The sequence below is a fragment of the Mauremys mutica genome, chromosome 1 (assembly GCF_020497125.1).
Source record: "Mauremys mutica isolate MM-2020 ecotype Southern chromosome 1, ASM2049712v1, whole genome shotgun sequence".
Classification (NCBI taxonomy): Eukaryota; Metazoa; Chordata; order Testudines; family Geoemydidae; genus Mauremys; species Mauremys mutica.
This window is the reverse complement of record NC_059072.1, coordinates 155,475,095-155,500,527: the sequence shown is the minus strand read 5'-3', so window position 1 is coordinate 155,500,527 and position 25,433 is coordinate 155,475,095. Positions and strand designations below refer to the sequence as shown.

The following is a 25,433-nucleotide window of genomic DNA, read 5'->3' as shown; positions in this document are numbered from 1 at the left end:
GTGACAGGGACCGGGGGGGGGAGAGAGAGAGTGGATTTTTGGAACCGACACTGTGCAAAATCAGAAAATTTTCCCACCCCCTTAATGTTAACTGCAAACAACCTGCATCCAACATACTCCCCTCTGCCCCCTCCCCCCCGTTTCTCTCAAGCAAAGCAAACACTCAACCCCTGCAGGGGTTATCTCATTTCATTGTTGACAGTAGTTACAGATTAATGACAGCAAACAGGAGCTATAAGCAGCTCCCGGTGCGGTGCACGGAGCCCGGAGCCCGGAGCTCCGAATTGACAACAAAACAAAGAGAGGCTGCATAACAAAACAAAGGGAATAATTTAGTTAAAAGCATTCTGGGATACTCCTTATACCCTGGAGGCCAATAACAGCGCTGGTGAGTGTCCACACTTGATGACCAGCGCTGCAGAACCAGCGCTGCAACCCTTATACCCCAAGCAGACCTGGGTGTACGGCCAGCGCTGCAGCCAGGGAGTTGCAGCGCTGGTTGTGCCCTGCAAGTGTGGACAGGGTGTAATTGCAGCGCTGGAAAGCCTCTACCAGCGCTGCAACTTGCAAGTGTAGCCAAGCCCTCAGGTGTTGATGACCCACCAAAGGACACATTTCCAGCTGTCAGTCAGGGAAAAAAAAAAAAAAAAAGGAGCCATTGTACATGAATAAAATGTTTCCATGGCAAGGCCAGTTTCATAAAAAATTCTTTATTATACTAGGTGCAAGGCAAAACAATCAGAATCCATAACCGTTTACTGTGCCGTTTTGCTGCTCCCTTAGCGGCTCCCATAGGGCTGGCAGGGGGCCCCTGCTCTGATGCATATATACCCCTGCCGGCCCAACCCTCCCTCAGTTCCTTCTTGCTGGAGACTCCGACAGAGGGGAAGGAGGGTGGGAAGTGTAATGGACGTGAACAACACATCTCGAAGAACAACAGTTACAAAAAGGTAGGTAACTGTTTTTTCTTCTTCGAGTGATTGTTCACGTCCATTACACATTAGGTGACTCACAAGCTTATCATAGGAGGAGGGTAGGAGTCAAGGAACAATTGATAGAAGCACAGCCCTGTCGACTGCCGCATGCTCTGTGGCCTGATGATGGCCTGCGTAGTGGGCTGTGAATGTGTGCACCGACGACCAGGTGGCTGCTTTACAGATCTCCTGGAGCGGAACCTGCGGCAGGAAAGCCGTTGAGGACGCTTGAGCCCTAGTCGAGTGAACCGTGATCGTCGGGGCTGGCACTTTGGTGAGCTCATAGCATGCGCGGATGCAAACCACGATCCACGATGAAATCCATTGTGCCAAGATAGGGAGGCCCTTCATTCTCTCCGCAATGGCGACGAACAACTGTGTCGACTTTGCGGAAAGGCCTCGTTCATTCCAGGTAGAACGCGAGGGCCCTACGGAAATCTAGGGTATGCAGGCTGCGGTGACTCGGGTCTGTGTGTGGTTTGGTAAACAAATGACCTGACCCATGTGAAATTGTGAGACCACTTTAGGGAGGAATTTAGGGTGTGGCCTCAGTTGCACCTTGTCCTTATAAAAAACTGTATATGGGGGCTCGGAAGTGAGGGCCCTCAGCTCTGACACCCTCCTAGCTGACGTAATGGCCACCAAAAATGCCACCTTCCATGAGAGGTGCGTGAGAGAGCAAGAGGCTAGGGGTTCAGAAGGTGGTCCCATGAGCTTAGTTAAGACCAGGTTAAGGTTCCATGGGGGAACCAGTGGGCGCGAGTACGGAAACATCCTCTCCAGCCCCTTGAGAAATCGGACTACTGTGGGGTTGGAAAACACGGAATGCCCAGACTCCCCAGGGTGGAACGCCGATATGGCGGCCAGATGTACTTTGACTGAGGAGGAGGCGAGACCCTGATGTTTGAGGTGCAGTAGGTATTCTAGTATGGATGGGACGGAGGCCTGAAGAAGCTGTATGAGCTTAGGTTCACACCAGTGGGAGAACCTCTTCCATTTGGCGAGGTATGCTGCCCTTGTGGAAGGTTTTCTGCTACCGAGAATTTGTTGGACCTGGCGGGAGCACCTACTCTCCATAGCGTTTAGCTACAGAGATTCCACGCCGTGAGATGTAGAGACTATAGGTTCGGGTGGAGCAGGCGACCTCTGTCCTGCGTGATGAGATCTTGGTGCAGAGGCAGGGCAATCGGGGCAGTCACTGACAGTTCCAGCAGCACGCAATGCTGGCGTGGCCAAGCTGGTGCGATGAGAATCATCACTGCTTTGTCCCTGCGGACCTTGGGCAGGACTCTGTGGATGAGTGCGAGTGGTGGGAAGGCGTACTTCAGGCTCCCGCGCCACGGAATCGCAAAGCCATCTGCCACCGAGCCTGGGCTGCAGTTCTGGAAGGAACAAAACCGAGGGCATTGGCTGTTGACCTTGGTGGCCAAGAGATCTGTTTGGGGAAATCCCCACCTCAGGAAGATTGATCTCAGGACGTCTGTTCTTAACGTCCATTCGTGCACTTGATACGATCTGCTGAGGTGGTCCGCCAGCTTGTTTTGTACCCCCAGAAGGTATGACACCACTAGTTGGACTGAGTGGGTTATATAAAAGTCCCACAGAAGAAGCGCCTCGCGGCAGAGGGGAGAGAAACGGGCACCACCCTGCTTGTTCATGTAGAACATGGCGGTAGTGTTGTCCATCAGAACTGTCATGCTGTGGCCCTCTATGGTAGCGTGAAACATCTGGCAGGCGTACCACCCTTAGCTCCTTTACGTTGATGTGGAGCGACATTTCCTCCCTGGACCACAATTCCTGCGTTTGCAGGTCCCCCAACTGTGCTCCCCATTCTAGGTCTGATGCGTCTGTTACCAGCGTCAAGGTGGGTTGTGGTGTACTGAAGGAGACCCCTTCGCAAACTACCTGCTGATCGAGCCACCAGTGGAGGGAGTCTGAGACTCGAGCCGGGATTGTCACTACAAGGTCCAAGGAGTCTCTGCTGGGGCGATATGTTGCATCGATCTGAGTCTCAGTCGGGCATGTTTGACTACATAGGTGCACGCTGCCATGTGCCCCAGAAGCTGCATGCAGCATCTGACTGTTGTTGTGGGGAACAGTTGCATAGAGATTACAGTTCGCTGGATGGCTAGGAACCTGGGAACCGGTAAGCTTGCTCATGCCTGTACCAAGTCCAGGACTTCCCCTATGAAGTCCCATCTTTGCGTAGGTATCAACGAGGACTTGGGCAGATTGACTAGGAGACCTAGCTTGTGGAACAAGTCTAGTGCCATCGTCACGTCGGAACGGATCTCATCCTCGGACCGGCCCGCGAGAAGCCAATCGTCCAAGTACAGATACACCTGCATTCTCTTTTTTCGAAGAAATGCTGCCACCACTGACATGCCTTTTGTGAACACCCGTGGGGCCGTCACCAGGCTGAAGGGTAGGACCGTAAACTGGTAATGGTGCTGGTTTATGGTGAACTGCAGGAACCGCCGGTGAGCGGGGTGAATGGCGATGTAAAAGTACGCATCTTTCATATCGAGGGCAGCGTACCAATCCACCGGATCCGGGATGGGATAATAGAGCCAAGGGAGACCATGCGGAAGCGGACCTTGACTAGGAATTTGTTGAGTCCAGGTAGGTCCAGAATGGGTCGAAGACCCCCCTTTGCCTTGGGGATAAGGAAGTATCTGGAGTAGAATCCTTTCCCTTTTAGGTCTGGAGGGACCTCCTCCACCACCCCTGCCCTGAGAAGGGCCTGAACCTCCTGCATCAGGAGTTGCTCGTGAGAGGGGTCCCTGAAGAGGGACGGGCATGGGGGGTGAGAGGGAGGGGGCGAGGAGAACTGAAGCGTGTATCCCACCTTCACCGTGCGCAGGACCCAACGGTCCGATGTTATATTCAGTCGTGAACTGGAGCCAGTTCGCACGAACCAGTTGTTAAATTTAGAAGCCCTTTTAGAACTGGTTGTCCCATGTGGGACAACCGGTTCTAAAAGGGCTTTTAAATTTAACAACTGGTAAAGCTCCAGCTCCCAGCCCCGGTCCCAGCTCACCTCTGCTTCCTCGGCTCCTCCCCTGAACACTCTGCCCCCCTTCTCCTCCCCCTCCCCTGTTTCCCGCAAATCAGATGTTCATGCGGGAAGCCTGGGAGGGTTCAGAAACAAGTGGTGGCTTCGCAAGGTAAGCTGGGGTGGGGGTGGGCACGAGGAGGGCTCCAGGGAGGTGCGGTGCGGCCCAGCAGAGTCCTGCACCGGCCAGCGGCTCCAGCCCAGCGCCCTGGCGGCTAGGTGTGTTGTTTCGCCTACACCTATTATCTCTGCCCCTTCTGCAGTAAGGTTCCTGCCTGGGGCGATGATGGTACTGTCTTTGTTGTGGAGGTTGGGGTTTAAAAGGCTCTCTCTGTGTCGCCGGGGTGTGCATCCCCAACGACTTGAGGGTCGCCCGGGAGTCTTTAAGGCTATGCAGCTTGGCGCCCGTTTGGTCTGAGAACAAGCCGGACCCTTCGAATGAGAGGTCTTGGAGGGTGTTTTGGACCTCTGGTGGAAGGCCTGAAGCCAGCAGCTACGCCGAGCGTCTCATCACCACTCCCGATGCTATTGTCCTAGCAGCCGCATCCGCCGAATCAAGCGAGGCCTGCAGGGAGGTTTTGGCTACCGCCTTCCCTTCGTACACGATGGCCGTGAACTCAGGCTGTGAGCCCTGGGGCAAGGAGTCCTTAAACTTGGAGACTGCAGCCCATGAATTAAAATTGTGTCTGTTTGGAATCGCCTGCTGATTTGCGATCTTCAAATGGAGGCCTCCAGACGAATAGATCTTTCTTCCAAACAAGTCCAACCGCTTCGCCTCCTTGGCCTTAGGGGCCGGGGCTTGTTGTCCATGCCATTCTTGTTCACTGACTGCAGATACAACCAGCGAACAGAGTGGTGGGTGACAGAAGAGGAAGTCAAACCCCTTGGAAGGAGCAAAGTACTTCCTCTCTGTGCCCTTTGCTGTTGGCACACTGGAGGCTGGCGTTTGCCATACTGTCTTATAATTGGACTGTATCCTTTTTATGAGCGGGACCGCGATTCTGGAGGGGCCTTCAGGGCTTAGGATGTCCACCATTGGATCCTCCTGCTCTACCATCTACTCCGCCTGCAAGCCCAAATTTTGGGCTACCCTGCGGAGCAGCTCTTGGTGTGCCCTGTGATCAATCGGGGGAGGCTCTGAAACTGCTGTACCCACCACGGCTTCATCTGGCGAGGATGAAGAAGTTAAGGCCTTTTGCACTTCATCCTCCAGCCCTTCCTGTGACTCTTCACAGGCTAGGGGCTCCTCTGGGGTCTGCCCAAACAAGCGTGCTTGAGATGGCAACCAGGCTCGGTGCCGTCCCAGCCCTTTCGTGCTCCGATGCATCTGGTGGTCTGGAAACCGTGGCCTCCTTGTGAGAGGAGGGGTGCCCATGCGGGGAGCGGGACCGATGTCCTGAGAAACTGGACCTCGAGGTTCTGGAGGGGAGCCCTTGTTGCTGGTGGTAGGTCCATGGTGTGCAGAAGGGCCACTGCCCTGGCGGGCCCCAGTGCGGGTACCACGAGGCTTGGTGCTCTCTGCTGGCTGGTGCCCTGTGGGCATAGGTAGAGTGGGCCGGGTCCACCTCGGAATCCACGGACGGTGACCTCGAGGGGCCACGGCGGTGCCGGTGCCGGTCAGGGACTGAGGAAGAGGTCTCACATGGACTGGGATTGGGAGTGGCGCCTTGCTGACCGGGATTGGTACCGGTACCCTGGAGACCGGGAACGACGGCCAGCGGTCGGGCCCGGCCTTCAAATGTGCCGGTGTCTGCTTGGAGAAGGAGCCGGGGAACGCTGGGGTGGCGGGGCCGGTGCCGAGCGCGGGCTGGGACCAGACGCCTTTGAGGCCTGCTGGGTCAGAGGCAGCCGGGAGTCTACTGAGGCGGAGCTTGACCAGGACTGACGCTGGGAGCGGTGCCGGGATGGTGACCTTGGTGGGTGCACCATTGCCGGTTTGCCTCTGGATGGTAGTCTCGGTGCCGGAGGCTTCTCCTTGGTCGGGAGAGGGCTCGCTGCAGACAATTCAATGAGGTCCTTTGCAGCCTCAAACGTGTCCGGTGTGGAGAGTTGTTCTGGGAGCTCCTCCAGCCCTTCCTCCTCACTCAAGGCGCTTACCCTGGGGTTCGACGGGCCTTTCGGTGCCGGAGCCACCGGTACCGGGGTCTGTCCTGGGGCAGCACTGCCCTTTTGCACACTCGAGTCCTTCATGGGCGCTACTCTCTTATGTGAGGAGCGCCCTCAGGCCTTCGGTTGGCCCTTCGACCGGGCCGGTGAAGTTGACCGGGGCCGTTCGTGTTGTGTCGGTGCCGTAGGCTTAAGATGCCCCACTGGTGCTGGATCACGAACAGATGCCGGGGCACTCCGCACCGAGGCCACCGGAGCCATGAGACGGTCCGAAGTTGAGGGCTGTAACGCAGCCTCCATGAGCAGCTGCTTAAGCGGAAAGTCTTTCCTTTTTAGTTCTTGTGTTGAAGGCCTTACAGATTTTGCAGCGCTCTGTCTGATGCGATTCCCCCAGGCAATGGAGACACGAGTAGTGGGGTTTGCTAATCGGCATAGGCTTGCGGCACGTGGCACAAGCCTTGAAGCCTTGGGCGTGCAGCATGCTCCACTGCCCAGGGCCGGGGCCAGAATTTATCCAAAACCTAGAACAAAGGAAGCTTAACTATCTACTAAGATACTGCTAACTACTAACAACTAACACTGATAACTGCTAACAATGCTAAGGGACACTCTCAGTCGAGAGATAGGAGTTGTTCCAATGCCGCCACGGACGGTAAGAAGGAACTGAGGGCCGGTCGGGCCGGCAAGGGTATATATGCACCAGAGCGGGGTGCCGTCTGGTGGGGCCCCCCTGCCGGCCAGACAGGAGCCGCTAAGGGGAAAAGTTTCCAAAGTCCATTCACGTGGCGCACGCACACCTAATGTATAATGGACGTGAACAATCACTCGAAGAAGAAATAAGACTGCCCTGCCCAGAAACTTTCTGCAAAGGATTGAAGAGTACCTCCATGAAAAAGTTTCCTAGATATATCCTGGAGGATTCCTGGGCTATCCCAGTCCACATCAACAGACTTTTCCGGGGGCCACTCTCTGCATAGCTGGAGTGGCCTCTTGTAAGCAGAGAACCACAGCACCTCATTTTTTCTTCACAGTAAACATGCAATATCACCAAATGTGTCTGCCTGCTAAAGTTTAACTGGACTTTCATTTTAAATGTATACTTACCAGAGGTGCCTTCCCCAGCATCACGGTTGGCCACCGTCCTGCCCTGAGACCCACAGGGCTCCAGGGTTAAAAATATTTCCTGGCTCTCAGGGAGAATGGATCCACCGCTCGTCTCTCTCCCATTATCCTCTTCCTCCTCCACCATTTAATCCTCCTTGTTGTCCCTAGACTCACACACCTGTGAGGTGTCCACATTGCTTGTGGGAGTACTCTTAGGGTCACCCCCAAGAATTGCATGCAGCTCGTTGTAGAACCAGCATCTGTGGGGTTCAGCACCAGAGTGACTGTTCACCTCCCTTGTCTTCTGGTATGCCTGGCAAAGTTCTTTTATTTTCACATGGCACTGCTGTGTCCCCCTTGTGTAGCCTTTCTCCCCTATTCCACGAGCGATCTTTGCATAGATGTCAGTGTTTCTTCTGCTGAATCTGAGCTCTGCCTGTACAGACTCTTCTCCCCACACAGCGATGAGATCCACCACCTCCTGTGCAGACCAGGCTGGGCACGTTCCCAATGCTGATCAAACAGGAAATGGAAATTCAAAAGTTCCTGGGGCTTTAGCAGGGTAGGAGCTATTTCCTGTGTACCTGGCTGCAGTGCAGCAGAGTTGAGAATGATGTCCATAGCGGTCACAGATGAGCATTGTGGGACACCACCTGGAGGCCTATTAAGTCGAATTACACAACACTGCGTCTGCACTACCTCGCAGTTGGCCCATGAAAATTGAACTAAGTGCTACGCCTCTCAAAGAGATGGATTATAGAAGTCGACATCAGAGGTGACTGAGGTTGATGTAAAGGACCCTGTAGTGTAGACATATACGTTAACAGGTTGACTTAAGGCGGCTTCCTTCGACCTAACTCTGTAGTGTAGACCAGGCCTCACACACTGTGCAGTCACGTTACTATCTGTGCCAGGTGAGGGCAAAGTGGATTTGCTCAGGTGTAGGGTAGTAAGAATTCATGCCCCATGACTGGAAAACTTCAGCCCAATAGGTGAAAGTTTTGAAAAAATAAGAGCAACTGAAATCAGGGCCTTAGAATGGCAACACTTTGACAATCTTAAGTATATATTTCACTAATTATAATACTAGATTGCAGAAAGTTTATTTGTTAACACTTGGCTAATCTTCTAGCATTCTACATCTTAATAATACTCTGAATTACTATAACACCTTTCATCTCAGGAGCTGAAAGCTCCCTGTAAACATTAAATTTCACCACTTTTCTGTAATATGGGGAAACCAAGGCACAGAAGTGCAGAGACTTGCCCATAGCCACCATAGTAGGACAGTGCCAGAGCTGAAAACAGAAACCAAGACCCCAAGACTAATTCCCGCAATTCTTCTCTAAGCACTGAACAACTTTCTTAAGGTTTAGGAATGCCACTAGTTACCACTATTCCAGGTAGGCATAGTTTCCGACTGCTTGGAGGCAGAACTGGATCAGAACTCTTGGGATAAACTAGTCCAAACATAGAATCATAGAAGGGACTGCAAGGGTCATCTAGTCTAACCCCCTACCAAGATGCAGGATTTGTTGTATTTAAACTATCCAAGACAGATGGATATCCAGCCTCCTTTTGAAAACTTCCAGTGAAGGAGCTTCCACAACTCCCTAGGCAGCCTGTTCCATTGTCCTACTGTTCTTACAGTTAGGAAGTTTTTTCCTGAGATTTAATCTAAATCTGTTTTGCTGTAGTTTGAACACATTGCCTCCTGTCCTGCCCTTTGTAGCAAGAGAGAAACTTTTCTTCATCTTTTTTATGAAAGTCTTTCAAGTATTTGAAGACCACAATCATGTCCCCCTCTTAATCTCCTCTTTTCCAAACTAAACAGACCCAGTTCCTTCAGCCTTTGCTCATATGGCTTGTGTTCCATCCCTTTGATCATCTTTGTTGCTGGCCAGTTTCTCTACATCCTTTCTATACATTGTTGACCAAAATTGGACACAGTACTCCAGCTGAGGCCTAACCAGTGCTGAGTAGAGTGATACTATCACCTCCCATGACTTGCATGACATGCCTGTTAATGCAACCTAAAATTGCATTTGCTTTTTTTTTGCAACAGTATCGCATTGCTGACTCATGCTGAGGTTGTGATCCACCACAACTCTCAGATTCTTCTCAGCAGGGCTGCTGCCAAGCCAGTTATCCCCCATTCTGTATTTGTACATTTGTTTTTTCTTCCCCAAGTGTAACACCTTATTTACATTTGTCTTTGTTGAATTTCATTTTGTTTTCAATAGCCCCGTTCTCCAATTTATCAAGATCCATTGGAATTTTAGCTCTAGCCTCCAAAGTGTTGGCAACCCCCTACTCCCCAGCTTTGTGTCATCTGCAACTTTGATCAATATGCTCTCTATTCCTACACCCAGATCATCAATAAAGATGTTAAACAGCACTGGACCCAGAACAGTTCCCTGTGGAACCCCACTTGAGACCACTTTCCAATCTGACATCATTCCATTAATAATTACTCTTTTGTTTGTGGTTGTTTAACCAATTTTGTATCCACTTAATGATAGTTCCACCAAGCCCACATTTCTCCAGCTTACCTATCAGAATGTCATGTGGGACTGTGTCAAAAGCCTTGCTGAAGTCCAGGTATATTATGTCCACTGCATTCCCCCTATCCACCAAACCAGTTACTCTGTCAAAGAAGGAAATCAAGCTGGTTTGGAATGATTTGTTCTTAGTAAATCCATGCTGGCTGCTAGCGATCACCCCTTTGTCCTCCAGGTATTCACAAATTGAATGTTTTATACATTGCTCTAGCAGCTTCCCAGGTATCGAAGTCAGGCTGACTAGTCTATAGTTCCCCAGCTCCTCCTTTCCCCCCCTTTTAAAGATGGGCATTACGTTAGCCCTTCTCCAGTCTTTTGGGACCTCTCCTGTCATCCATCAGTTTACAAATATTATTGCCAGTGGCTGTGAAATCTCTTCAGCTAATTCCTTCAGATACCATGAGGTGTATAGCATCCGGCACTACTGATGTGAATTCATTCAAATTGGTCAGAAGACATCAGAGGTCTTCTTTACTTATCCCATCTGCATCCCTTCTCCTTTATCATCTATGGTAACTTCCCTAGGCATCCAACCACATTACTTTTGTGAGAAGACTAAAGCAAAATAGGCATTGAGCAGCTCGGCTTTCCTATCATCTTGTTACCAGCTCATGTTCTCAATTGAGCAGTGGACCCACACCATCCTTGACCTTTCTTTTTTGTCTGACCTATTTGAATAACCTCCTCTTGTTATCTCAAACATTCCTTGCCAGCTGTAATTTTGCCTTGGCTTTCCTGATTTTATCCCTACATGCTTGTGCTATTCCCATGTATATTTCCTTGGTAACATACCCCTCTTTCCATTTTCTGTATAGAATCATAGGACTGGAAGGGACCTTGAGAGGTCTTCTAGTCCAGTCCCCAGCATTCAAGGCAGGACTAAATATTATCTAGACAATCCCTGACAGATGTTTGTATAATCTGCTCTTAAAAATCTCCAATGATGGAGTTTCACAACCTCCCTAGGCAATTTATTCCAGTGCTTAACTACCCTGACAGTTAGAAAGTTTTTCCTAATGTCCACCCTAAACCGCGCTGGCTGCAATTTAAGCCCATTGCTTCTTATCCTATCTTCAGAGGCTAAAGAGAACAATTTTTCTCCCTCCTCCTTGTAACAATCTTTTATGTACTTGAAAACTTATGTCCCCCCTCGGGTCTCTTCTCCAGACTTAAAAAAACCCAACAATAACTTTTTCCATCTTCCCTTATAGGTCATGTTTCCTACGTCTTTAATCATTTTTGTTTCTCTTTACTGGACTTTCTCCAATTTGTCCACATTTTTCCTGAAATGTGAGGCCCCAAACTAGACAGAATACTCTAGCTGAGGCCTAATTAGTGCAGAGTAGAGCAGAAAAATTATTTCTTGTCTTGCTTACCAATACTCCTACTAATACATTCCAGAAAGAAGTTTGCTTTTTTTGCAACAGTGTTACACTGTTGACTCATATTTAGCTTGTGATCCACTATGACCCCAGATCCCTTTCTGCAGTACTTCTTCCTAGGTAGCCATTTCCCATTTTGTATACAAGCAACTGATTGGTCTTTCCTAACTGGAGTACTTTGCATTTGTTCTTACTGAATTTCATCCTATTTACTTGAGGCCATTTCTCCAGTTGCCCAGATCATTTTGAATTTTAATCCTATCCTCCAAAGCACTCGCATCCCATCCTAGCTTGGTATCGTCCGCAAACTTGTTAAGTGTACTCTCTCTGCCATTATCTAAATCATTGATGAAGATATTGAACAGAACCGGACTCAAAACTGATCCCTGCAGGACCCCACAATATGCCCTTCGACCTTGACTGTGATCCACTAATAACTACTCTCTGGGAATGGTTTTCCAACCAGTTATGCCCCCACATTTATAGTAACTCCATTTAGGTTGTTAAACTAGGCAAATACGAGAAGGTCATGCGAGACAGTATCAAAAGCTTTACTAATGTCAAGATTTACCACATCTACCACTTCCCCCCCATCCACAAGGCTTGTTACCCATCAAAGAATGCTATTATGTTAGTTTGACATGATTTATTGCTGATAAATCCATGCTGACTGTTACTTATCACCTTATTATCTTCAATGTATGTATCTGTTTGGTTTTTAGATAGCTAAAAAGCTCCTTGTACAGCCACATTGGCCTCCTGTGGTTCTTCTTATCTTTCCTCAGCATTGGAATACCTTGCTGTTGAGTCTCCAGTACTGTATTACATCTTTTAGGAACTTCCAGCCCCCTTCGACTCCTTTATTCCTAATTGGCCTTTCCATGGGACCATGCCTACTATTTCTCTGAGTTGGTTGAAATCCGCCTTTCTGAATGTAACCTGACCCTCCCTGTCCTATGGCTGAGAGTTCCCAAACACTGCTTAAGCTAGGAACCAACAGAGAGGAAAGGGCATGTGTTAGGAGACGGGGAAAATCTGCACAAAGCACAGATTGGTTCTATGGAGGATTTCTGGACTGGTGATGTTCAACGGAATGCAATGGAAGTTTATGCTGCGGCGTAATCCCATCTCAAAATATTTAACTCAAGGCCTCTAAAAGTTAAAATGCATTCTATGTGTTAGATGCCTGCCCCTGATTTCCATATACTTTATATGTTTATTCCCAAAAATATACTCACACAAAAGCAATATCTGCTTTTGCTTATATCTTCCTTTGTAGCTGAATAGAAATTGTTGATTCACTGAGTTTATTAGCAATGAAATGAAAAGCCAAGGTGTCCACAGAGGTGTTTGGGAGGAACAAGGGACATGAGTGAAGGGTCATATTCAGAGGGCCTTTCCTGTTTATCCAAGATATTATTTCTATTATTCTATACGTTTTCCATAGTCTAAGCAAACTAAAGGATGGTTACGGCTGTCCATGAAGCAGCCCTGCTTCAGGTGTTCCATGTGAGGCTCTGGAGTCTTTTCATGTAATAGATCCATTCATGGGAGTGTTTCTCCATTCCAAATGCACCAGTCCTTGTATGCTTTCAAGCAGATTGGAGTAAGGGCAGGTCTTCACTACCCACCAGACCAGTGGTTAGTGATTGGTCTATCGGGGATCGATTTATCGCATCTACTGTAGACATGATAAATCTATTCCCGATCGCTCTGCCGTCGACTCCGGAACTCCACCACTGCCGAGAGGCGGAAGCGGAGTCGACGGGGGTGCAGTGGCAGTCAACCCCGTGCCGTGAGGACACGAGGTTAGTCGATCTAAGATATGTCAACTTCAGCTATTCTATTCTTGTAGCTGAAGTTGCGTATCTTAGATCGATCCACCCCCCGTAGTGTAGACCAGGGCTGAGGAACTCAAAGAGCTGTGCAGCTCAACTCTGAACAGTAAAACACTGTAGTTCCTACCTGCATTGTGTGTCTCCCGGTTTTTCTTTCTGTAATACAAGAGAGCAAAAGAAATTATGTGAAATAAAAGGGAAAACCTCCACATAAACAATTGTTTCTTTTATGTTTTAAGGCAATTTCATTGTTATGGTTAAAAAATACATTTAATACAAAATTCTGCTTTCTTGGCAAGAAAGAATATAGAGAAGAGAGAAATAAAAACACAGTAAAGTAGTTCTTGGTATAGGAATATATTATATTAATGATTTCTGAGAAAAGATCATGACAGTTCAAACTAAATGGATTAGAGTACAATACTACATGTGTGTTGTGTGTATTTGGTACAATTTATACATGTATAGGGGCAGGAATGGTTTCTTCCTGTGTGTTTGTACAGAATCTATCACAATGGGCCCCCGATGCTCACTGGAGTCTTTAGGCACTATCATGATATAAATAAAAACTAAACAGATTTCTAACCAGTGGGAAAGCTCATCTCATGAAAACGTGCTCTGTTTAGTGCAGCTAATTTTTTGTACATACAGCCATGCTACAGACAAGTATTTTGTTGTTCCCAGAGCTTAACGGAAAAGGCAGAAAAGGAACAAGTTACTTACTTTACAGTAAGTGCAGTCCTTTACGATATTTGTCCACATGGTTCCCACTCTAGGTGCACATGTGCCCTATGTGCACAAGACTGGATTCTTTTGGCCAGCAATGTCTGTAAGGGCCATGCCTGAACACTGCATGTCCTCTTGCCCCCTACCCAAGGGCACAAAGGGCAGAGTGGGCCCAGACACCATTCAGTTCCTTCACCAAGATTAAAGGACTCCACATTAACAGGAAAGGAGGTTCATGGGATCAGCGTGCCTGAGCACTTGCTGTGTGCAGCTTGGAGGTAGTAGATGCTTTTTTTTGATGGAGGGTTTCAGAATCAGACACACCGTTCATTGATCGCTCCAATAAAAATAATTTCAAACAATCATCCTGGACTTTCTAAGGGTGTTTTGAAAAAGGCCTGCATGTTGAAACTTGTCTGGAAGGCAAATAAAACATTTAATATTCCCATCATTTAAGGGAATAGCTGCCTCATAAGCAAGACAGGCTTGTCAACCTGCTAGAAAAAATACAGAAAAATTAACATTGAACTAATACTAAAGGTAACGAAGAGCTATGGGGTGGCAATTGGACAGTGTCCTGTCCTGTCTTGTCTTGCTGTCATAGGCAGTAAGAAGGAACTAAGTTGCAGTTGAGACTCACTCTGCTCTGTATGCCCTCGATTAGAGGCATAAGGCCATGCAGGGCGCATGCACTGCCCCAGACACTTGCCGGCCAAAATATTCCAATCTTGCATGCACAGGTGCATGTGCGCCTTGAGTGGGAGCCATGTGGACAAATACTTGAAGAAGCACAGCTGCTTGTGAGACAAGGAGGGAAGAAATGCAATGGATCTCAACACTCACTTTTATTCAGCAGCAGACTGTGGCCTAGCTTAAAGTAGGCCAAGGCCTCAATTCAGGAAAGCACTTAAGCATGTGTTTAAACACCCTTCCTGAATAAGGACTCCTTCTCGAATCAAAGACCTAACACAAGAAAAACTTTTCCCATATCCTTTGCCACCAAATAAATAAGTTTTCTGTTGGGAGAGTGAAAATGAATGCTTAATTGCAGATTTTACTCAAATCTCATTGTTGACATGATCCCATCAGCTAATCCAGTGCCTGCTCCTGGTCCCACTGAAATCAGCAGGAGAACAACACAAGACCTGATCCTCATGGGTGCTCTCTTTCAGATGACACATAAAACTGATGACCTGGTGAAATTCCATCTTGGGGAATTACATTCTCAAGCCTGCCAAATGTTGTATCTTGTGTGACACTCACACATTTAGCAGATCTGTCATGTCTTCTCCCACAGCTGATAGAATGCTATGCACTTGAGAAACTCACACACCCTTCCCCAGCCCCCCTCCCAAAACCTTGTAGCCTATGGAATGTGCACTTAATCTTTCCCCCAAGTCCTCTCCACTACTCTTTTCTTGATCACTGGGGACAACACCACCACCCTGCTTGTCATGGACTCCCATAATCTGGGTATCATCTTCAACTTGGAACTCTCTCTAGGTCCTTACATGCAGGCTATGTCTAAGTCTTGCAGATTCTTTCTGCATAATATCGCTATCCATCCACACTGCTAAAACTCTCATCCAGGCTCTCATCTCAGTTACTGCAATATTCTTCTCTCTGACTTTAACAAATGCAATCTTGCCCTGCTCATATCTATTAGAATGCTGCTGCAAAGACATGTTTCCTAACCCATTGCTTTGACCATGTCACCCCTCTCTCTGCGTCTCTTCTCTATTGTGTCAAAGATAAGCTATTTGTCTTCACTTTCAAGCCTCTTCTCTACCTATCGCCAACCCACCTATCATCTCTCATTCAAATATCAAAAAGGACGATGCCTGTCTTCATTGCCCGCGTGTTAAACAAGTACTTTCCTGCTTTCTCCAATGCTGTCCCTCAGGCTTGGGAGGCACTCCCTGAAACATCTGCAAAACTAAGTCAATATTCTCCTTAAAACATTCCTTTTCCATGATGCCTACAAAAAACTCGACAACAATTAGGCTGCTGGTACACTGTCTCATTGTTTCCTTGTATTCCCCCATCAGTTTGCCTGCAGCCACCTGTTCTTTCTTGTATTATACTTAGATTGTAAGCTCATTGGGGCAGAAACTGTCTTGTTTTCTGTGTTTGTATAGTGCTTAGCACAATGGGATCATGGTATGTGTCTGGGGCGCCTAGGTGCTATGATAATAAAGTAAATAATAATGTAACACCAGGAAACCACAATCTCTAGTCCCTCCTTTCTCCAGTGGCTGCTCTTAATATTTCTATGCATTTCAAAACCTAAATTATGAACCACAAGGTGAAGCAATTGTCTTTCACCCATTTCATGGATAAGATAGCAGAGAGGTTGTTCATGGTAATTTCAGCCACAGCAGGGAATGAACCCAGGCAATTAATACATTGGGCCTGAATCTGATTTGTTTTGCCACAATGCCTTTCTGAATGACAGTGCCAAATTATGTGCTTCAATATGCTGCCTCTACCACATCCTGAACACATTCTGCTTCCAAGAGCCAGGAACAGAACACATGAATACTCAGCATTATAGCACTGTCTCATGTGGAAGAGACTTGTGTTGTGGATCTGAGGGTCCTGGGTTCAAAGCCTACTCTTAGGGAAAAAATAATGTATAGTTATGTGATTAAAGACTAGGGCTAACATTTTCAAAAGCATCCACATGACTTAGGTGCCCTAAAAACTATTGACTTTTAATGGACTTAAGCACATTTGAAAATTTTATCTTGTATCCTAAAGCATCATAATTGAAGTGATACAGCTAACCTGAATTCTGGAATTTCCTAGCTTTTCTATGCTGACTTTGCAACCTTAATTTTACCTTCTACCATAATTTTAAATGTTTTATATATATACAGTCATATATATAATACACACACACACACACACACTTCTCAAGCTAGTGTGAGGAACCTAGAATAATCATAATTGTTGAAGTGATATTAGAGGTGAATGTGGATAATGCATTAATAGTTATTTTATTACTGTATTATTATTTGTATTTTTGTTAATGGAAGCTGTCCCTTCAACACAACAGTGTGTTTGATGTAGACAAAGCAGTATGTGGGAGATTTTGCCTGTGTCCCCAGAGTGGGAGACCATGCATGTGCAAGCTCCAAAGAGATCAGAATTTGATTTAATAAACTTCTCTCTCCAAAAAATAAGCCTCAATCTTGAAGGTTAGCACTTACTGGGGGACTGGATACCTCAGTGTATTGCTAAGGACCTACAGAACCTTTTGACAGTTTGAAACCAGCCTAGCTTAGCAGTAATTTAAAAAAGTTGTTTCCATCTAATAGATATTTAGTGGTCCCTTATGTGAGTCTGATGGGTCTTAACTCCACATCAAAACCCACCATCACATATGGCACTAATTGGCAGACCTAGACTAGAAACCAAGAATTGTATGGGCCACAGAGACTGAATTACCCCTATTATCTCTAGAGGAAGCTACCGTTAGACCAGAATTGGGGCATACTTAGCAGGGTAGTATATGTGAGAAAGAGAAGGTCTCTCACCCTGTGCAGAAACTGAGGTTCCTTGAACTGTGTCCCCCGATGGCTGCTCCACTGTAGGTGCAGCAGTGCCCCCTATGCCTGGGATCGGAGATCTTTGGTAGCAGTACCCATTGGACCACATATGCGCTTCTGCCCATCTCGTGCCACAAACGGAATCAACATATAGTGCTGTGCAGTCCAACTGCTCTCAGTTCCTTCTTGACTGCAGAGCTTATCTTTCAGCTCCAAAGCAGAGGGGAGGAGGGCGGGTAGTGGAGCACCCTTAGGGACACACATCTCAAAGAACCTCAATTACTGCACTGGGTGAGTAACCCTCTCTTTTTCTTCTTCTTCTTCTTCCGATGTCCCTATGGGTGCTCCACTATAGGTGACTGTAAAGCAGTGCTCCTAGTTGGAAGCCTCGGGCTTCGGAGCGGCATTTAGTGCAGATGACAGGACAATGTGTCCTAGCAGGGCAGCTGATGCTGAGTAGTAATTGCGCAGTGATGGCTAAAAGTGTCTGTGGAGGCCCAGGTGGCCACTTTTCAAATGTCAATAATTAGGATATTGTTGAGAAAGGCAATCGAGTTGGAAAGAGAGTGGGTAGAAAGTGCTCAAGTTCCAGAAGGAGACTGTTGATTGTGTAGTTGGTTGAAAAAGCATATACATTGGGAAATCTGCTTGGAAAGACATTGTTTGGATATGGCCTTTCTATCTTTCGACCACTGATAGGAAATAAGCATGGCTATTGTGTGAAAGATTTAGTTCTATCCAGGTGAAAAGCTAATGGTTGCCTGACATCCAAGGTGTTGCTATGTGATTCGACAAAACGCAGGGAAGGTGGATAGGTTGATTTAAATGGAAGGAGGTTGGTACCTTGGGTAAGAATTTTGGATGTAGACATAAGGTGACCGTGTCTTTATGAAAAACTGTGTACTGGGTGTATGTCCTGAGAACGCCAATTTCTCCTACCTGTCGAGCCGATCTGATGGTGATGAGAAATACTGTTTTCATGGATAGATGAATATAAGAGCACGTTGCCATGGGCTCGAACAGTAGTCTGGTGAGGCAGCGCTAGATGAGGCCAGGGTCTCAAACAGGGGTGTGATCTCATATGTGAGGGTAAAAGTTTTGGAGACCTTTCAAGAATCTCTTCATGAGTGGGTGGGTGAAGACAGAGTGGCTGTCTATATTGGGATGGAATGTTGTGATGGAGGCTATGTGTACACAAATGGAACTTGTGGATAACCCTGATTTTTTTTAAGATCCAAAATATAGTCCAGAATGAGTAAAAGAATATTCATCGCCATGACATGATTGGTGGTACACCAGGATCAGAACCGTGTCCATTTTTGGAGGTAAGTGCGTCGAGTTGTGTCATGTGCTATTCAAGTGGACCTCTTTTACTGCCTCTGAACAGGTCACCTCTGAATCCTGAAACCATGGAGGACTCATGCCTTCAGATATAGGGGATGTGGATTGGGATGGAGGATTTGACCCACATCCTGTGAGAGGCACTGAGCTGGTCACAGAGTAATCAGAGGACATACCTCCTTCGCATGATAGTGAGTATACCAAATTGGACATAGCCATGTTGGAGCTATAAGGATGACTTGGGCTCGGTCCCCCTATATCTTGTGAAGCACTCTGAACAAGAGGGGAATGGTTGGGATGGCGTAGAGTAGCACGGCATCCCACGTAATGAGGAACGCATCTCACAGGTACCTGAGGGTGTAGGCCTGCTCTTGAGCAGAATTGAGGGCATTTGATATTCTTCTGTATGGCAAAGAGATCTATGGTTGGGAATCCCCAGTGGCTGAATATGTGGTGTAGGGTTTTTGTATCTAGCTCCCATTTGTCATCTTGGGAGAATCTCCTCCTCAATGAGTCTGCCAAGGTGTTCTGATGTCCAGGGAAGTATGCAGCTGAAATGCTGATGTTGTGTTGGATACATCATTTCCATAATTTCAGGGCTTCTGAACACATGGAGTTGGACCTTGCTCCACCTTGTCTGGTGATGTAGAACATGCAGGCGATATTGTCCATCATATCTCATATAGTGTGATGTCTGATCAGTGGTAGAAAATGCCAGCAGGCATTATGGGACCACCCGTTGCTCTAGAAGATTGATGTGTAGGATGATTCCACTAGGGACCACCTGCCCTGCTCTATATGGGTGAGAAGGTGTGCTCCCCCACCGATTAGGGAGGCATCAGTTGTTAGTATCAGGGATGGTGCTGGTTGAAGGAAAGGAACCCTGACACAGACGTTTTTGGATTGTGTCCACCAGAGTAGTGAGCCATTGACCTTGAAACGCTTGGATAGGAATTTGTGAAGTCTGTGCCTGTGAGGTACATAGACAGTGCGTAGTCACGCCTGGAGACAGCACACATGCAACCTGGCGTGCTTTACCACAAATGTGGCTGCTACCATGTAGCCGAGCAGCTGGAGACATGTCCTGGCAGAGATCTGGGGACAGGTTCTCACTGTGGACACAAGGTCAACTACTCTTGAAAATCTGTTAGCTGGGAGGAAAGCTCTGGCCAGTATCACATCCAAGTATGCCCCAATAAACTCCAGGTGTTGTACAGCTGACAGCATCAATTTTTGTATATTTATATGGAGGCAGAGATTTGAGAGAAGGTTTGTTGTCTGCTCTACAGCATGAACTGGGTCAGGTTCGGATGAAGCCTTGAGGAGACAGTCATCTAAGTATGGGAATATGACAATGCCTTGTTTTCATAGGTAGGCTGCCACTTCTGCAAGGACTCTGAAGACGACTCAGGGGGGCTGTAAAAAGTCCAAAGTGAAGTACCCTGTACTAGTCATGATTGGTCCCCATGATGAATCTGAGGAACCATCTGGTGATGTGAAAGGCAGAGAACCAGTCCCCCTGTTTCAGGGCTGGGATAATGACGAATAGCGTAATCATCTTGAACTGTTGCAGTTTGATGAATTTGTTGAGATTTCATAGGTCTAGGATTGGTCTCCGTCTGCTGGATTTCTTTTGGATCAGAAAATAATGGGAATAAAAACCCCTCCCTCTGTGTTGGGATGGGACTGATTCTATGGCTCCCATTTGCAGGTGGTTTATTTCTTCTCAGGGAAGGTGTTCATGAGAAGGGTCCCAGAAGAGTGACGGAGAAGGGTGTGGGCAGGTGAGATAGATAGGAAAGGGATGCAGTATTCTTTGTCAATGATTTCTAGGACCCACTTGTCCAAAGGGAAAGAGCTTCCTGGTCGGGAAGGGCAGGCAGCGGGAAAGACGTATTCTAAGCTAAATACTTATAGGGAGGGAAGAACAAGGGAGATTTTTTTTTTCTTTAGGGGAAGGGGACAATTAAAGGAAACTACTAATTACTAAGCTAAACAGGTAAAGGTACTATCTAAAGACTCAAAGGACAGAAAGGCTCTGCTCCAGATTCCATCCCAGACCAAAGGCGGTTGAGAAAGAACTGAGAGTGGTTGGACCACACAGACCTATATATAGATCCTGCTCACCATGCAAGATGGGGAGGAGCACATGTGCGGTTCAACAGACAATGCTGCCAAAGATCTCCAACCCCAGGTGCAGGGGGTGCTGCTGCACCTACAGTGGAGTAGCCATAGAGACATCACTCAAAGAAGATTTTGTCTGTCTGCTGCCCTGTAGATAATCAGAGGACTTCACTTAGGTTGCCAAGGTATGTTTTCCTTGGACAGATGGTCTAGCAGTACAGCAGAGGCTCTATAGAGTTTTCGGCTGGCCAACACGTGCCAGTCAATTGGCCACAGATACTTACCGGTGCTGTTTCTTCATAGGAGTCTCATTCTCGGTCATCTCTGGCATGGTTTCAGAGAGAAGGGCCTGAAGAGGAATGGGCAAAAGAATTAGCAAATACAGACCTCCCCAGAACTGTATTAGCACAAGAAAGCGTCAGCTCAATCTTTAAGGTTTCAACTATAAGGGTACGTCTATACTACCCGCCGGATCGGCGGCTAGTATTTGATGTATTGGGGATCGATTTATCGCGTCTCGTCTGGACACAATAAATCGATCCGCTAATTGACGCCCGTATTCCACCTCGGCAGGAGGAGTAAACGCAGTCGACAGGGGCGCCGCGGTAGTCAACTCGCCGCCGTGAGGACGGCCAGGTAAGTCGAACTAAGATACTTAGACTTCAGCTATGCAAATAGCGTAGCTGAAGTTGCGTATCTTAGTTTGAACCCCCCCAACTAATGTAGCCCAGGCCTAAGTGCAAGATCTATTTGAATGAGCCAAGAAGTTCAGCACCTTGATTTAGCACATCTTTAGGCAAGAGCAAATCAAAAGAGTAAGTGTGGTCCCTGTAGTGCACTGTTGCTATATGTGTTGAACAAATTTCCATTCCCTGAGGAGTGTGGCTTTAAAAAACAAACAAAAAAAACCCCAGAAGCAACTATGAAAATTACACTGCTTCGTTGTTGGGGGGAGGGTGTTGAATTCTTCATGAGATACACACAGAAGATATGATGAAACTGGACAGTCTTTCATTCTAATATGTCTACAGTTCCCAGTTTTGAATAAAGCGAATAATAATTGCTGAGCAAAGTAACAAACTAGGTTGAGAATATTTTATTAAATAAAAAGTATATCAGTGGCAATGTTGTTTTTCTTGTCAGCTCTTGTTTTTGTACAGATGATATATAAAAGCACTTTTATCAATGTTTCTTGGTTTAGTCTACTAACTAAGTATCAGACTCCTTTTGGGCATTACTGTGGCAAATATACAGAGCTGAGCCCTAGTATAATTAGACAAAAAAAACAAACCCTACATCAGTATACAGTTAAGGTTGCTACAAATAGTATACCATGTTCTCAAAAACATCAAAGTCAGTAAAAACAAAGTTAAAATATGACTACATTTCCCAATGCACAACATGACTTTACATATAACCTTTCCAAAGAGTGAATACAAGCTGTGCAGTTTGTACTAAGACCATTAAAAATGTTAAGGCGACATGATAGTATGGTTACGTGAATTTGAAGATGAAGTTATGCCAATGATGGCTATTTTATTTATATACATTATATACAATCTCTCTTTCCTCTCCATAATGGCGCACATGCATATATATATATATATGTGTGTGTGTGTGTGTGCGCGCGCGCCATTATGGAGAGAAAAGATTTTTAGAGCAGGGGTCAGCAACCTTTCAGAAATGGTGTGCCGAGTCTTCATTTATTCACTTTAATTTAAGGTTTCATGTGCTGGTAATACATTTTAATGTTTTTTAGAAGGTCTCTCTCTATTAGTCTATATATTATATAACTAAACTAGTATTGTATTGTAAAAGAAACAAGGTTTTCAAAATGTTTAAGAAGCTTCAATTAAATTAAAATGTTGATCTTACGCCACCGGCCCGCTTAGCCCGCTGCAGCAGTGTGCCATTAAAAATCGGCTCGTGTGCTGTCTTTGGCACGCGTGCCATAGGTTGCTGACCCGTTTGTTTTAGAGATTGTACATAATGTGGAATGTGCTGTAGATGACAGCAGGAAGATTATTTCTTACAGAATTTTTTGTAACGTTCTTTATCCTAAAAATTTAAATATGTTTTATGTATGTTACTGTGTTTGTATGAAGGGATGTTTCCAGTGACCTGTAAATGAAGTGGAGATGTCAAAATGTATTCAAAACTACATTATTAATCAATACTGACATTAATTAAAATAATTCTTAGCTATCAGTTAGCTTCCAGTACCTAGTGAATAGGTTGTAATGTGCAAACATTTAAATTAATTTAAACTCTTCTGAAGTTTCCGTGTCTCAATCAACATATGGTTATAGCATGGAAACTCATAAAGTGAAAAACTAGATATCAAAGTGAAACACCAAACAGGTATGCACTGACCAAGTAGAAGGACATGCAAAAACATCAACTGAAAAAATACTGAAAAGTCAACTAAATTTATTTAAATCAATTCACTTAAAATAAGAAAAACAACCTTTTAACTGTCTTTTTATCTTGTAATTTTCCTGGTAGGTGAGAAAACTCCCTGCTGCATGATGGCCCCAAATGAGCAAGATACTTAAGTAGATGAACAGTCCCTCTGCTTCAGAATTTGGCACATGCTTAAATACCTTGCTGACCTCTATCTCTATATTTGGTTACTTTACACTCTTTTGTTGGGCTTCAGCTCCTTTTTTATATTAGTCAAAAAAGTGGTCTCTAAAGGAGAAAGGAGCATGCTACAAAAGGGTATTTGAGATGGATTTAGAAAGCAATGTGTGAAGCCCAGAACATGGTATCTCATATTATCAACTGGGTATGGTATCTAGTAGACCTTTAGGTTGTGCTAACATCCTTTCACCCACCAACCTGTAGCTGGAATTCTTCACATGAATTCTCAGACTCCTCCAGCTTCACCTCACATCAGTTTCTGATCCAGACACATCAGGTTCCACTGGCAGACTTCTTATGTTTAACTTTTTTTGTTACTATACAGGAGAAAAAAAAGTTATATTAAATTTGGACACCAGGCAATGTTTGAAGTTTCTGTAACTTGACCTTGATGATACTGATGTTACAAGTAAGAAGATTGCATAGAGTCTAAAAGTCAGCCATCTAAAGAGTGCCAAAGTTTAGAACTGTATATATGAGAGAATTGAGGGAAGGCATACAGAGGCACTGTAAAAAAAAAAAAATCTGAAGAAATGGTTTTTTTTTTAGCCACGAAAGCTTATGCCCAAATAAATCTGTTAGTCTTTAAGGTGCCACTGGACTCCTCGTTGTTTTTGTGGATACAGACTAACAGGGCTACTGCTCTGATACAGAGGCACTGTATTTACTGCACACAGAAATTAAGTTCAGACTCTAAGCCTCTTATGTCCTAAATAGATGACTGAACAAGAGACCTATACTTATCAAGACAACCAAGAAAAATATATTCTAGCTCTGAAAGTTGTACATCTCTAACATCACTTCCCTGAGCATGAGATGGATACAGGGAATATCACCAGCCTGTGGAGGGGGAAAAAAAAACCCCTGAGATCATGTCTAGTTGGAGATACTTAAGATCCAATTCTGCAAAATTCCATACACCTTCAACTCCTCAGTCAGACTTGATGGTGCTCAGAGGTTCATAAAATTGCATCCTTAATCACCTCTAAATCAAGTTTCCACAGTGTCACCATATCCCAATTGGTATTATACATTACCCAACTCCAGCCCATCTAAAATAGACATCAAATGACTTTCCTATCCCAAATATCTGAGCATGTTGCACCCTCTTTGAATACCTCCTCTGGCTTCCCCTTCTCCATTCATTGTATGATTTCTTCTTGTCATCAAGATTCTTCTTGAGAACATTCTGCCCATAATTTGAGAAGAATCCACCCAGCTTTAAAATTCTTCCACAGAAGTTGAAAAGTGTTTTAATTATATAAACACCTGAGGCTGGCCCATGTCAGATGACTCTGGCTTGCACGGCTTGGACTGCAGGGCTATAAACCTGCAGTGTAGACAATTGGGCTCAGGCTGAAACCAAGGCTCGGCTCCAAGACCCTACCTTTCACAGGATCCTATAGCCTAGGCTCTAGCCCAAGCCTGAACGTCTACAAAGCAATTTTATAGCCCTGCAGTCCAAGACCTGTGAGCCCAAGTCGGCTGACATGAGCTAGCTGCAGATGGTTTATTGCAGTGTAGACACAGAGTAAGAGTTTGGAAGTCTGAGGGTATTTCCCTAATATTAATGTTTTTTCTAAGGCCTGGTCTACACTACAAATTTAGGTCGGCATAAGCCTGGTTAACTCGATCTAATACTGTATATGTCTACACTACTGAGTCCCTTCCGCCAACCTAAGTGGCTGTAAAGTCGACTTCTGTACTCCACCTCCACGAGAGGCGTAGCACTTGATTTGACATCCATGGGTTGACATGAGGACAGTGTAAACACTGCATTGCGTAATATGAATGAATTGGTCTCCAGGAGATGTCTCACAGTGCTCCACTGTGACCGCTCTGGAGAGCGCTTTCAACTCCACTGCACATTAGCGAGGTACACAGGAGGCGGACAATAGTTTTGGTTCTGCCCCACAGACATGCCACTTTATGAGGCGCTGCATGCGATTCTCAGCGGTGATGCCACCACTACCCCAACATGCTTCATGGATACCAGGGTGTCCTCAAGCAACAACGAGGAGGACATTG

The 25,433-nt window shown here is 46.1% G+C and overlaps 1 protein-coding gene across 1 annotated transcript in view; it reads right to left on the bottom strand.

The window, feature by feature from the left end:
* USF3 (upstream transcription factor family member 3) overlaps positions 1-23,718 on the bottom strand; it is a 47,124-nt gene extending 23,406 nt beyond the window's left edge. Inside the window, exons 1-3 of the mRNA XM_045001032.1 lie at positions 23,604-23,718; positions 21,047-21,111; positions 13,148-13,176 (exon numbers count right to left, since the gene is read on the bottom strand). Coding sequence (XP_044856967.1) covers positions 13,148-13,176; positions 21,047-21,093 — 76 coding nt within the window. The 5' untranslated portion in view covers positions 21,094-21,111; positions 23,604-23,718. The remainder of the gene's footprint in view (positions 1-13,147; positions 13,177-21,046; positions 21,112-23,603) is intronic.
* Positions 23,719-25,433: the final 1,715 nt, after the last annotated feature.